At 42.3% G+C, this 13,373-nt stretch overlaps 2 protein-coding genes across 2 annotated transcripts in view; one reads left to right on the top strand and one right to left on the bottom strand.

Moving 5' to 3' along the window:
* Positions 1–914: 914 nt before the first annotated feature.
* Positions 915–7,676, bottom strand: LOC122887535 (phosphatidylinositol 3-kinase regulatory subunit gamma-like). The gene is made up of 10 exons (XM_044220846.1): positions 7,317–7,676; positions 5,268–5,379; positions 5,034–5,132; positions 4,726–4,906; positions 4,456–4,572; positions 4,175–4,317; positions 3,882–4,058; positions 3,697–3,771; positions 3,413–3,583; positions 915–3,291 (listed from the first exon to the last, which is right to left on the bottom strand). Exons 1-10 carry the CDS (start codon positions 7,369–7,371, stop codon positions 3,018–3,020), a joined length of 1,404 nt encoding a protein of 467 aa, XP_044076781.1. The 5' UTR covers positions 7,372–7,676; the 3' UTR covers positions 915–3,017.
* Positions 5,397–13,373, top strand: part of LOC122887529 (SH3-containing GRB2-like protein 3-interacting protein 1) — a 43,491-nt gene continuing 35,514 nt past the window's right edge. Inside the window, exon 1 of the mRNA XM_044220835.1 lies at positions 5,397–6,366. The gene's annotated coding sequence lies outside the window, so the exon portion shown is untranslated. The remainder of the gene's footprint in view (positions 6,367–13,373) is intronic.

The following is a 13,373-nucleotide window of genomic DNA, read 5'->3' as shown; positions in this document are numbered from 1 at the left end:
GCGCTGGTACAGTCTGTCCTATCTATGTATCTCCCCAGCATCTGGTCCATCCTAGCAGAGCACGCATGCTGCCTGTCCACCAGCTCTCTATGCTGACACAGGTAAAAGGGAGTAATCCATGGCCTGGAACTAAGGCTCTCCCCCAGTACATCCCCGCCCTCTGCACCTCATTAATCCCTACCTAACACAGACCTTATGTGATGGTTGAAAGAGGCCACCTGTTGCTCTGGTCACGGAGAGCCAACGGTGAGGTCACAAAGGGTCAGCAAAATCATCATCAGTGGCCATTATATCCCAAGGTTTACACAAGTGTTTCTTTGTAGATGGTGCTAAAGTTATGTTTGGAAAATATGAAACATTCATTTTGTGTAATTATCAGATAACAATGGTGTTGACTGTGTGATAAAAGTTCTGGAGAAAAACTCAAGCTGCTCTCAAGCTGGCTGGTATCAAATGTTTACAGTCGAGCTGCATTCCTTTCACAGGAGCCTCAAAAAAGTTGTTTCAAAATACAGCATGTTCATAGTGAAGTAGGTTTGATAGATTGTTTTCTAGTGACTCAACAGCGGCCAGACCGAGTAGGGAAAGGGCCTGCACATATCCTGCTATTGTCTTTAATGCTTCCTTTCTCTTCCATCTGTCTACAGTGTGTCCTCCAGTGCCCTCGCTGCCTCCTATCTCTGCTGACCCAAGGATAAGCTCATCAGGCGACAATGGCTCCACTAGAGACAGATGGTAAATTTTAGATAACTAGTTATCTCAGTTTTCCACCCGTCATACAAAATTTAACATTACTTGGAAAAATGAAAATAAAAAACAGCCCCTAAAATCGTTTTACATGGTTACCTTAAATGATAAAAAAGTGACACATCAGCAAGACTGTGAAAAAAAAATAAAGCAACGGATTACGTAAATTGACAAAACCCTCATCAGTTTATTGTCTTTCAGCAAGAAAAAGGTCAGGATCTCACATTGCTTAGCTTCACCCGAGGAGTCCCCAATGGTGTTATATTTTCATAAGAGGCTTAATCACCCTCCTTCCATAAACCAACCTCAGAAATACATTTTACAGTTTCTCTGTACAGAGTATCTATTGTCCTCAAACTTGAAAAATGTGCCAAGTTCAACATGGATTCCTTTCCTTTTAAGCTATGTAGGCGGCATGTCATGAAAAACATTCATAGCTCGAGCAATGCCACAGTTCAAGTAATGGAGGCAGGATACTTCCGGACCTCTGGCAGTTCACACAAACATCGGAGGCCACATCATACCGACACCACCAAAGAGAGTGCATTTTTGTGGCAAATGGCAACCTCTCATAACAGCATTACCTTCACCACCATCATCATCGTCATACATTGCAACAATAGAAATACTGTTGGATTGCACTTTCTTCAAGCTTTCATCTTGTGGCATGTTTATAGAAAAAATATATATAGAATACAAAAAGCTTATACTTCTTTGAGTAACAGAATATAACATACAGTACTTCAGATTATGTTTTGATCAGCACATCAGCAGGTGTACATAAATTGCCCTTGCCCAAATGCAATTACCAGACTTAACAGGGATGTAGTTTTGCTCTCTATTAAGTGCTTTGGTCAACGGGTTTAACATTGAGTATGCTCGTACAATGGTATTCTACAGGATGTTAATGCTACATAATTATCCACTGTATATGAATGTCTATTAAGAAAGGGGCAAATTGTCAAGATGCACCACGACTTTTCACATATTCACACGTGGCATTTACCCCAAAATGGTTTGGTCCACCAAACCGATATGACGGAAACAGCCGGTTTACAGCACCATTGTTCCCCTCACAAATGCACTACGTAGTAGTAACCTATGGAGTTATATTTGTGCCTCATTCCTGAGCGTGCAAAGGGCCATTTTGAGCACAGAAAAAGATTTTTTGCAAACACACCTCTACAAAGATTTTGCAAATTATTATCACGCAAAGAATAATTTAATTTGAACAGACAAAAATCTATTTTGTGCTCAATACATTTATTACCATGGTTCCTATTATCCACCTAAGTGCACAATGATGACCTCTTTAACACAGTTTTACTCATTTCCCCGCTCAGTGTCCCTGCTCTGTGTACTTGCAAACCCTTGGACACTAGCTCAGTGTTTCTCTTGCTCTCAACATCTCTGCTCTGCAAGCTCTCGGATTTGTCTGTGCACTAGCTCAACTTGACAAGAGTGTTACAGTGTGCCACAATGCCAGCCAATCAGAAATCTGGAGTAGGTCATTTCTGTTTGGCTGTTTTGTGTCCAATCTGATTGCTAATAGTATTACTAAGCTAGTTGGCTTCTTTGATGATTGCCAGATACACAGCTAAGGTATTATAATTAAAAAACTACATAATTAATGTAGTTCATTGAAATTTCTTTAACTTAAACTGTGCCTGTAACTGTTGAGTCTAATATTTATATAGCTAGCTGACTTAATTGACTAATTACTATAAACCACCTTATAGCATTCTTATAAAATGAGATGTAGCACCCTCTGTGCTCAAAATGTGCAATCGCGCACTCCGGAATGAGGAACAAGTATAACTCCATACTAACTATTTACTACTACTAACATATTTCTGACCTATTGGTCAAATTTTCCAAACTCAATACATTTTAACTAGGGAAATGGACATCTCTAGCAACATCAACTCTGGTTGTAAAGGTCAAACAAAGTTGCAGCACCTGATGTCAGTGAGCAATTTTCTGGTTGTCAACATCCCTACCGAAAAGGTGTCCATTAAAGAAATGGCAATAAATGAAGTACAAAAAAAAAAAAAGCTTAAACAGTCTCTTTGAAAAAAACCCAAAAACAAAAAAACACAACAAAGTTCAAGCTGACATTCAAGTTCCGGCCGGTCCCACTTCAATCTGTGAAATCCCATTCACAAAAACTGATGGAATCACTGTAGTGCAAAACTTTACACAATGCACCTCTATGCAGTCATTCTTGCAGGATACAGTAAACACGTCCTTTTGTCTCTTTTTCCGTTGGATTACATTTCTGGAGCGGCAGGCGGGAGCCCCACTGTGTGTTTTGGAGTCTGTAAGAGTTTGTGTTCCTCTGCGTGTTGAGAAGGCGTGGCTGCAGCTTTAGCGTGTACTGGATGTGACAGCCGAACATCCAGAGCGTCATTGTGTTGCGCTAAGGAGTGCAGGCGATAGTGCAGGACAAGGTCTTTCAGTGAGCAGTGGATGTCGTAGGGCTCAGCAAAGCCGTATCCATGTGGTGTGCTGTAGACCATACAATGCTTCACTTCTTCATTCACACTGTAATAAATCAAGAAAAAAAAAATCACATCGATGAGTGTCACACAACTACACTATGCGTAATGTTCATCTCAAAATTGATCAATTTTCCAGATATTGCTTTCCAAAATGTTATACTCACACAACAGAGCAGGCGTAGCATCCCTGTTTGCTGCTCTCACGGATGAGGAATGTTCCAGGAGCTTTACCTTGAAGCATCTCCTCGGCCTGCGTCCGGCTCAGTTCACCAACAAACCAACTCTTCTCATCCTGATGTGGCAAATTCTTCTCGTCTCCCTTCAACACATATGTGCTGAAAAAACGAGAGTCGTATTGTAACACCTCTGTAACAATTCTGTATTTCATTTACAAGTTATAAGTTGCACTCTTAAATATTGTTTTCAGAAAGAATTTGTTGAAACTTACTCATCAAGGCTGTCACTCTGCGTCCCCAGCCAGTCATTTATGCGTTTCTGCCGTACGCCTTTGTGATTGAGCCAGCTGCAAGGAAAGGTGTAAAGAAAGCTATAATTTTAACATAAAATAATTCTACTTTACAGAGCAGCTACAGAAATGTTATTTACATTATACAATATTCTGATGCTACTTACTTGAGGTACTGGTCTCTGATGTTGCGTAGCTGGATGAGGTCAGGCCGCAAGCTGTTCATCTTCCTGTCCGTCTCTCTGTAGTCCTCCACCTGCGTTCTCAAGTCTTCCTCCAGATGGATTTTGCTGTCGTAGATCTCCCCAAGGCGACACTTCAGCTTCTCATAATTTATCAGAAAGCTAACGAGGGGAAGGAAAGGTCACAGGTCTGAATAGAGTTCAATAAACGTGGGCTACATGCACCCAAATTAAACTACATTTGGGGACATTTTCTGGACCGTGATGTAATGAAGTACCTCTCCAGATCTTTGTCGGCTCCCTCGGACTGATTGTTCCTCTCAAACTCCTCTCCGTAACGCTCCTGTTCACGACACTGCTCCTCAAAGATCAGCATTGTCTCATTAAAGGCCTCAATAGCTGTTCGCTTCATCTGGATCTCCTGCATCACAAAGAAGACATTCAATAAGACTCAGGAGACTGATAAATATAAATTCTACTGTTTAGAAAAGTACTGATGTTTTGGTCTTAGCACAGACACTAGAGACCATCAGAGTTCATTTAATATGTTTGTTTTTACCTGTGAGGTCTTAGTGAAAGCTTCATAAAGACGATCAAACTCCTTTGTCTTCTCTTGATACTGACTGTGAACCTCCTTGAGCTTTCTTCCAGCGACATCAACACTGTCCTCTTTCACCTGAAGTCAAAAATTACACATAAATGTGTACAATTCATAACCCTCCTCCGTATTTAACAAAAATCTCTATCATAACTTGCCATATATTTTTGCCGTGCCAGACGTCTTTACCGACATTTTTATCCAAAACAATAAATAATGGTGCTCACTAACCTGCTGGAAGCGGGACACAGGATGGGTGAGCATTAGGTCCAGTGTGGCGTTGTATTCCACCAACGGATGGTGCTGATAGTGCCAAATGAGCTCCACCACTGAAGTGAATGTGAGGGGATCTGAGAAGCCATACTTCCCGTCACGGTGGTAAATCTTGATCAGCTTATTGTGCCCGTCTTTCCTGAGAAAGTGAAACAGCAAAGCACAAAATCTGATTATTAACGTAAAATAAAATGTAAACCCTGTTGATGATGTTTGTGGAAGTGTTGTGATTGGAAACAATTACGTTCTCTTTTTCCTCTGCTTACCTTAACGTCAGCGTGAAGTCTCCTTGCAGCTTTGTGGATGCGTCACGCACCAGAAAGGAGCCATCAGGTGTGTCTCGGAGCATCTCGTTTACCTCCTCCCTGAGGGAAAATCAGTTAACAGTTAACGGATCTAACATACCAGTACGTTAAACAGTCAAACAACACATACTCAGCAGACCCGAGTGTTTGTAAGAACGATGGCATGTTTGATACAGGACTGTTAAAGTGCTTTACCTGGCTATGTCTCCCCAATACCATTCAGCGTCCTGTAGCGAACACGCAGGTGGCAAAAGGCAGTTGTTGTTCATGGTGGAGGACACGGGCTTTGTTGACCTGGGAGGGAGAGCTGCAAGCAAAAGAGAAAGAGAGATAAGAAAATGAAATGCAAAGGATCAGGACAACGGTTTCTTAGAAAGAGATCTATCAGAAATTGGAAAGCATTGATCTGTAGTGAGAAAAAGTTAAGTAGCCTACTGTAAACATGACTCCTTGAATATTATGAGTGTTCTCAATGTATATAACCCCCCCCCCAACACACACACTATGTCACACCCTTGCTTGATGGAGCCTGTCAAGATCTGAGGACAAGCCCAGGCATGTTTCCAAGAGATATCACTCACCAAATCATTACCAAGACCAAGTGTGGTCAGCACTAAAAAAGGAAATGTGGCAGTTAGTCCTCATTTCTGAGCACTATCAGTCAACAACTGTGAAACGTGTTTTCTTGTATTATTCCAGAAAGAATTAGTCTTTCAATTGTCTGCAACTCTTGCAAAGTAGATTAAAGTACAACTTCTAAAGTTTGCACTAGCCTTTTGCACTGTCCTGAACTGCGTGAAAGGCATAAAATAAATAAGTTATATTTTGAGCCTCCTGGACCACCCCTCCCATTTTATAATGATTGCAAGCTTACAGATCCTCTTAAGTTTTCCGTCAACCTTAAAGGAATGAAATCTGTGAGTCTGGCCGAAACATTAAGCGTTTTCCTAAAAATGAAAAAGGAGGGCAAACCGCATCAAGAGGAGGTGAAGGGCGATATATTTCACTGCAGGACAAAAGTGCCTTTCATGAGGCAGTTGGGGAGAATACAAGAGCACCCTCTGAGAGGAGAAAATGTGGGTTTCTCCCACCATCCGCTCTCCTCTTTTTCTGACCTTAAAATAAACAAAAGGCAGGTGCAGCAGCACAGTGGCAGGCACAAAACGAAAAGCTGCGGCTCGTGAACTCAGCAAAATTAAATCTGCACACCTTCCCCTTTCTGTCTCCTGCCAAGAAACTCTACTGGCTTCCAAAACCCACATGCGCATACCAGTACAGACAAGAGCTACGTAATGTAAGTATGGAATAATTAGAAATATCAATTCAGTTCTGCTGTAGCCTGGTTTTGCTCTGTGTCCAATCCAGAAAACACATAAGTTAAAAGTTAAGTCTTAACAACCAAACACAGGAATTGTCACTAAAACATTCCTACAATACAAACCTTATTGTTCTTATGGTGTGTCACACTTAATTGTATTTTATCAACTGTAGTTAATAGTCTTACAAAATATAATGTATGGGAGCTAACATTATGATGCCACTTTAATTAGCTGAAGTCAAATAAATTAAGCTAGGTAGTTATTTAGAATAAGACATGACAGGACTGAAGTACAAGTGTTATACACTGTTAAGACAATGTAACAGCGCGGAGGTCAAATGACAAATGTAAATAAAAAATGAACTGTTGGTGAGTTGCCGGAGTTTAACGTTAGTCATGAGACGAGCTGTCTAGTTTGCTTGCCTCTAGCCTACTTTCAGAGCTAGCACACAAATTAACCACGGCTGGCTGCAGAGGAGAACAAAGCGGTCGTTTCATGCGGCGCTCATTAACGCACCCTCAACTATATTCCCTTCCAGATGCACTCTTTACACTGTCATACACCTTTTAGTAAATCTTTTGGTTTAGGAAGAAATGCAAAACCGCCGTGCATATCTGTCCAAGTTTATTATGTGCTGGGACAAAAGAAAAGAGGCAAGCCACTGCGCCTGGTCCACCGAAAGGTATTACGTAATTGGCAAGTGAATTGCGCTATGCATGCCTGGGCAATGCCACTGGGGGAGCGCAGCACTGAGGACCTGGCCATTATAACGTTTTACTAACACCTGCTCAACATTTGTCAGATATCAGCTTTATTACAGACATAACACAAGATGATGCCAGCAAAATAAGACAACAGAAAACAGAATAAAACGTTCTCCGACCCCCCGCAGATCAGACAATGGCTGCCTTTAACCCTAACTTACCTGGTGGTACTTGATCCATTTCGATGTAGAATACACCTTCGGAAGGATAAACCATTCCTGTTCCAAAAGAGTAGTCCAGGTTGCTCTTGTTGTCTTTGCGCGTAATTGAAAAAAACCATGCACGTTTCTTTTGCCGCAAATGAACCTAATTTAGGCTAGTCGCAGACGCCACGTCCTACATAGATGTGGACAAAAGGGAAACTCCTTAGATTCCGAGTCCATAAAACATCCCAAAGTCCAAATGTATTGTCTCAACATAGCCTGTCTAACTGGGGTTTTTTTAAGAGAGAGAGAGAGAGAGATTGTCAGTTCATGCCTTCTCGCCATCCGGCGGAGCTCTACTTTAGTTCATCTCGGAAGTGGAGCGACTTTAAAGGGCTGTTCGCAACATCATCTTGGCACGGTCCAACCTGCTGCTACAGTAGGGGATTTCTTTTTCTTGCAGGGTTCATTGTCACGTAAAACACACCCAGTCAAGTTTATATTACATGGTTAAATAAAAACAAACATTTTGAAGTATAATCGGCAAAATAATATTTTCTTTGCTGAATTCCACTTGCAGATACTTAGTGTGCGCGCACAATAGTAACCTCTAAACTGTAATGGTACATTCCAGACCGTTTCATTCAACTCTCCTCAAGCTGCACTGTAACAGCTGAAAAATTCCTTTCAGGGCATGAATGGAAAAGAAAAACCTAGTATATTAACTAGCTGATTAAATAAGACCATGATCTAACTTATACCTTCTATGTTTTAATACTTTAAACAACTAGGAATTAAAGCATTTTCTGCCACTTTAGGTCTGCCCTAATTTACTGGTGAGTGAATAGGTTGCAATAGAATGACATCATGCTATAGGTTTTATGACAATTAAACTGTCCTCAGCAATTTGGTATCCAGAGAGCACCAGGTTTAAACCCTTTTGTCTGAGAGGTGACAGAGTAGCCTGACGAGTTAGCAAGTGTGTATTATATTCTCGTTGAGCTTGTCAAACACGTTCAGCAGCAAAAATGACATCTTGACTGCCGCCACTCATTATTATTGTTACTCTGAGATCGAACTGTTGAAGACGTGATAATAGCAGGTGTGTTACTACCTGTACACACCAGTGGTTGGCTTGAAAATGGATGTAGGGCAGAAAGACTTGATTATTTCATGATGAGACATTCTGCTCTTTCTATCTTCATATGCTAAAAATGGCCAAAGTATCAGGATTACTATCTCCTTATGTGTTCATGTTGGATGAATACATGCATTGTGTACAGAATGACATTGTGCTATAAATTTAAACAGCCAGTGCCTCTTCCACCAGCTGACATTAGTGGCTGCATGGAGAGTGAAACAAGGCGTGTATGGTCAGAGGTCTGTCTCTGTTGGTGTCCAGGCGTTTATGGCCGGTCCCCTTTTGACCCAAGGACAGAGAGTCAGGGAGCAAAATGCCTTCAGCATTCATTTTTCCCATCAGTAAGACGATTCTTTCCTGTGTTCAGTCAGTTCCCATGAAACATCTTAAACTAACTGCCACGATGGAGCATATTATGCACTCACAGACGCACATGAAAACACTCTCACATGTGTGTGTGTGTGCGCACGGGTATTTCAGACAAACATAAACAGAGTTTATTAACATTTTTGGAGGGAAAAAAATCATCATTTGTATGTTGTAGGCAATGTAAATGCTCTTTAACTTGTCAAATGGCAGTCGTGGGATGTTGGCAGGTTTATTTAGACATTAGATCCACCATTTGACAGGTATGTAATTGTGTGGGTGTGTGCACACATTGGGTGAATGTGCTCAAGTGTGTATGTGTGTATTTGTGGGTGCAGTGTATGAGTATTTACTGGTGTGCTTTACATGCGTTCCTACTTTAAGAAGACTGGAAGCCTGTCATGGCATGTCACTTGGCTGCTGCCCACCCCCCCTCCCCTGTCCTCCCTCCCCCTGGTGTAAGAAGACCACAAAATTTGCCCCTTTAACATCTGGGGTCTGACCTCTGTGACACATTTCACTACCACCATCGTCTTGAGACACAACCGCATCGGGGCTCCAGACACGTCAGTGGGGGACAGTGACACATAGGCACGATGAGCTCCAGTCTCTGGGCTTTGTGTTTGGGATATGTTGCCTCTATGATCAGTATTAGAAAAAGCCGAAATATTTTGGGATGTGCTGCGTATTTGCATGTGTGCCCCATTTGTGTTGTGTGCGTGTAGTGGCCGGGGTGAGGGAGGGCCGACTTGCAGGATAAACCTTTAGGCTTTGCACCCCAGATCCAGGCAGTCCTGATGGGATCAGTGAACGCTAATCGTAAGATTAACGGGATAGGCTGATACGGCAAGCCTGCCAGCTGCCCACTAGCTGATGTGACTCATCTTGACATCCACTACCGCAATATGCCACTGGACTCTGGGAGTGCTGGGAAACACTGCATGAGTATTAAATTAATAGACAGATGTTTCTCTGTGCTAAATGTAGATAACAGTTAGACTCTAATTCTGTTAGATTTAAATTTTTGACACTGATCTGACAAGCAACTGAGAATGACTACAGATGGACTGTTACAGGCAGCAAATATTAAGGAGAGTAGATGTTAGAGACATTATAGTTTGGTCATTCCTCTGGTCAAGAAAGCAGTGTCAGGAATAGAAATACAAATATATAAGAGCTCAGGAGAATGGTGAACGGGATTGCTTTTTTTGTCCTAGAGGTTATTAAGTTAGTATGGTTCAGTGTGTTGTACCATGAAATTATGGAAAGAGCTTTAATCCCCATATTTAAGAGTGTTAAATGTCTATATGTTAGGCCTCCTGCTGTCATTCACTTAGCCACACTAACAAGAACCAGTATTTGTAGAATCAGTGGAATAATCTCCTGGCTTTTTAGAGTAATGGTAGACTTAGTTCACTAACTGTGTCAAGGAACATTATTCATCAACTGTTTTCATATTTCCTGTGCAGAACAATGTAGGACACATTTTATCAGGGTTTGTTTTGTTTGTTGTCAATCAGAAAAAGACTCAAAGACACAACACAGAGAAACCATGTCAGGGATTAGTTCAGTTCACCAATGTCGGTATCTGTGTCATGGTCTTGCATTGTAGCCCTGGGTGAATTGCACATCTCTCAAATCTTCTGTACTGTAGTGTGCTGCTATTTACGGCCATTGAAGGGATGCATAATGGTCTTGGCAGGGCGTTCGACATTCACCATGGAGAGACTGTGGGGTTTCCCTGATCGGCGGCCAGAACCAGCACACAAAGCACGCAGTAGTCCTGCCAGAGGCAACTCAACTGTGGGCAGCGTGTAGGGCGGCTATGGTCTGGCCCCCAGGACCCTGCCATTGTGGAAATGTAAGTGGGGACAGTGTCTGAACGGCTTGAGTTGGAACAGAAAACTTTGGATGACCAAAACTATGAGCTTCAAATAGCTGGGCCCTGGGAAACATAGCTTGTTCTTTTAAGGAGGTCAAAGAGAAGCCAAAAAGAGGAAAAAAACAGAAAACCAATGTTTGGTGGAGGGAATGTCAAATTGGAGGCTACTGTTACTATAGACATCAGCAAAACTGACATACCGTTTTTCCAAACGCTCCAGTGTCTGTCTGCCTCTCTGTCTGTCAAGTCCAGCCCTCTTCCTCGCTTTCTCTGTCCTCTGCATTAGCCGGTGGTTATACCCACCACTGATCATCTGTCACTCCATTCTGCCAGAGCCTAATCTTACTAACAGAGGTGACAACTGAGGTACTCGTGGCATGCCACCACATAACATTTACCAGCTGAGTGTCTGAGTTATGCCGAGGATGATGATCCTGTGGTATCGGCGGCCTCTGTCTCTCCAGAGGCCTTCCCCACCTCTCCGCTTAAGTAGTGTGCCAAATAAAGGCCTGACCGTGAAGAGATGCTGTCAGTTTTTCAGCCCTTGTATCATTAGGTATGGATCAAAGTAGGTTATAAGGCTTCAACTAAGGATTATTTTCATAGTCGAATAAACTGTTGGTCATTGTTTTAAACAAATCGTTTTGTTTTAAATCTCAGAAAAATGTAAAAATGCCCATCACAGTTTCCCAGAGCTCAAAGTGGCATCTTTACATTACTTGTTTTCTCCGATCAACAGTCCAAAACCCAGTGATATTCAAATTTTAATGACATAAAATAGATTTTAAAAAAGCAGTATTTTTGCATGATAAATGACTTGTATCAATGTATCGTTTCAGGACTAGTCATAGGTAAATGCTGGAATTCCCACTTGTTCTAAAAACAAATACTTGTATTATTTCAGTCAGCCCACCTGCACATTGAAATCAGCAGAACTTGCATCTTCAACTATGAGTCTTTACAGAGAGGTGTCATGTGTGTCAGTGAGCAAAGGATTCATGGCTAGAAGGTCAGTGAACTTAAGCTAGTAACCTCACTCTCTCTCTCTCTCTCTCTCTCTCTCTCTTTCTCTCTCTCACACACTCACACACACACATGCACACACAATCCCAGGCTCTCATGCAAAGCAAAATTGAGAAGCCGAGACCTCTTTCAAGCTCCTCGGCAGTTGCCCCCTTTACATAAAAGGACACTACTCTCCTCGGCTACAGAGCCATCACATCAGCACTATAACTCTATTAGGCACAGCTCCAGGACACACTAAGCAACCCATAGCCCACAATGGCATCATTGTCAGTGGGGATTGCAGCCATTGTCATCCATGCTACAGGATTTATTCCCCTCCTCCCATATTGTGACCTTCACCTCTGACCCCGGCTGCCATCTCACATGCTCTGGCACTGAGAGCTTGTGAGGCTTTATGCCTTCTACGTTTTAAATGCTCCTTTACAATGACCCAAGCCTGCTAAGTGGCTCTCCTCTCTCCTTCTCTCCACAGCACTAGTGTTGAGATGATTCAGGTTTGTGTCAGCAAGAGCAAGAAGAGAGAGAGGGGGGGAAGGGGGGGTGCAGTTGGAGTACGGAGTTGTGGTTGGACTGATTGACCCTTTGAAAAGGTCAGTTGGAAGGCATGAGAGGAGAGGAGCTGCCTAAATGGCTCTTTTCTCTCCTTTTTCTCCCCCTGGCCAGGGCAGAGACTCTGTATGGTTATTTATGAGCGTGTGGGAGAGCGAGGGGCTGCAGTGAAACCCACCAGCCCTCTTTGTTGGGAGGGCTGGGCTGGGCTGAGGTGCCTGTCATTGGTTCGGTTCTGTCATATATACATGCACATGCACGCACATGCAAGCGCTCACACACTATTAAGAACCCCTCCCAGAGCTGCAAGGACAGAGGAGAAGACTCTGTTGCGAGGCAGATTTGGAAAATGAGGTGCGCTTCACACAATAGCTGTCAGGAGTTTGACAGATGCCTCTCAGGCAACCCCATGAAACGTCCAGAAACTGGAGGCCATTGACATACTAAACTAAAGCTGACAGATATGTTAGCATAATGTCCACATTGTGACATAAGTCAAGATATCATCTGGGATTTTTGTGTTTTTTGCTGTGTTACAGTTAAATTATATGATTATTTAATTTTGTGTGACTGTTGTAATTGAGTGCCTCAGTCGGACACCCACATTAAAACATTAAAACAAACTTTATATTGAATATTATGTAAAAACATAATTAAACATATCCAACATATTGTTATGTTATCTGTGCTGAAATAGAAAGTCAAAATATGTCCTGCTCTATTCGGAACATGCACAAGCCCAGTCGAACCACTTCTTACAGTAAATACATGATGTGTGAGATTGTCATGAGTCACATATTCCTCATGAGTTTTATATTCTAGAGAATAAATTAGCTGTGCCTTCCTGGAATTGCATAAAGTTACTGTTCACACCACTGCAGTGCTCTGCCAGTGTAACACACACCACTTTTTTTTTTCCTGACAAAGTTAAATTAAGCTTGAATTCACGCTGAAGTCAAATGGTCATGATGTCATGGTTTCAGGACAGAATGACTCGGTTTGTCTGTTGACTGAGAAGGCCTATTCTTGCATGTTTGGGTGGGAGCATAGCATATAATTGCAGAGCGGGATAGCATGAGGGGATGGGGGAGGGAGAGAGTTAGCACGCAAC

The sequence above is a fragment of the Siniperca chuatsi genome, linkage group LG13 (genome assembly GCF_020085105.1).
Source record: "Siniperca chuatsi isolate FFG_IHB_CAS linkage group LG13, ASM2008510v1, whole genome shotgun sequence".
Lineage (NCBI taxonomy): Eukaryota > Metazoa > Chordata > Actinopteri > Centrarchiformes > Sinipercidae > Siniperca > Siniperca chuatsi.
This window is presented reverse-complemented; position numbering and strand designations above follow the sequence as displayed.

Excerpts from the sequence above, each read along its gene's own strand:
- LOC122887535 (XM_044220846.1), bottom strand. The coding sequence starts at position 7,371 with ATGGTTTATCCTTCCGAAGGTGTATTCTACATCGAAATGGATCAAGTA. Across the intron at positions 3,772-3,881 it reads ATCAGAGACCAGTACCTCAA|CTGGCTCAATCACAAAGGCG; the intron begins GTAAGTAGCATC and ends CTTTCCTTGCAG. Across the intron at positions 3,584-3,696 it reads CAGAGTGACAGCCTTGATGA|CACATATGTGTTGAAGGGAG; the intron begins GTAAGTTTCAAC and ends TCGTTTTTTCAG.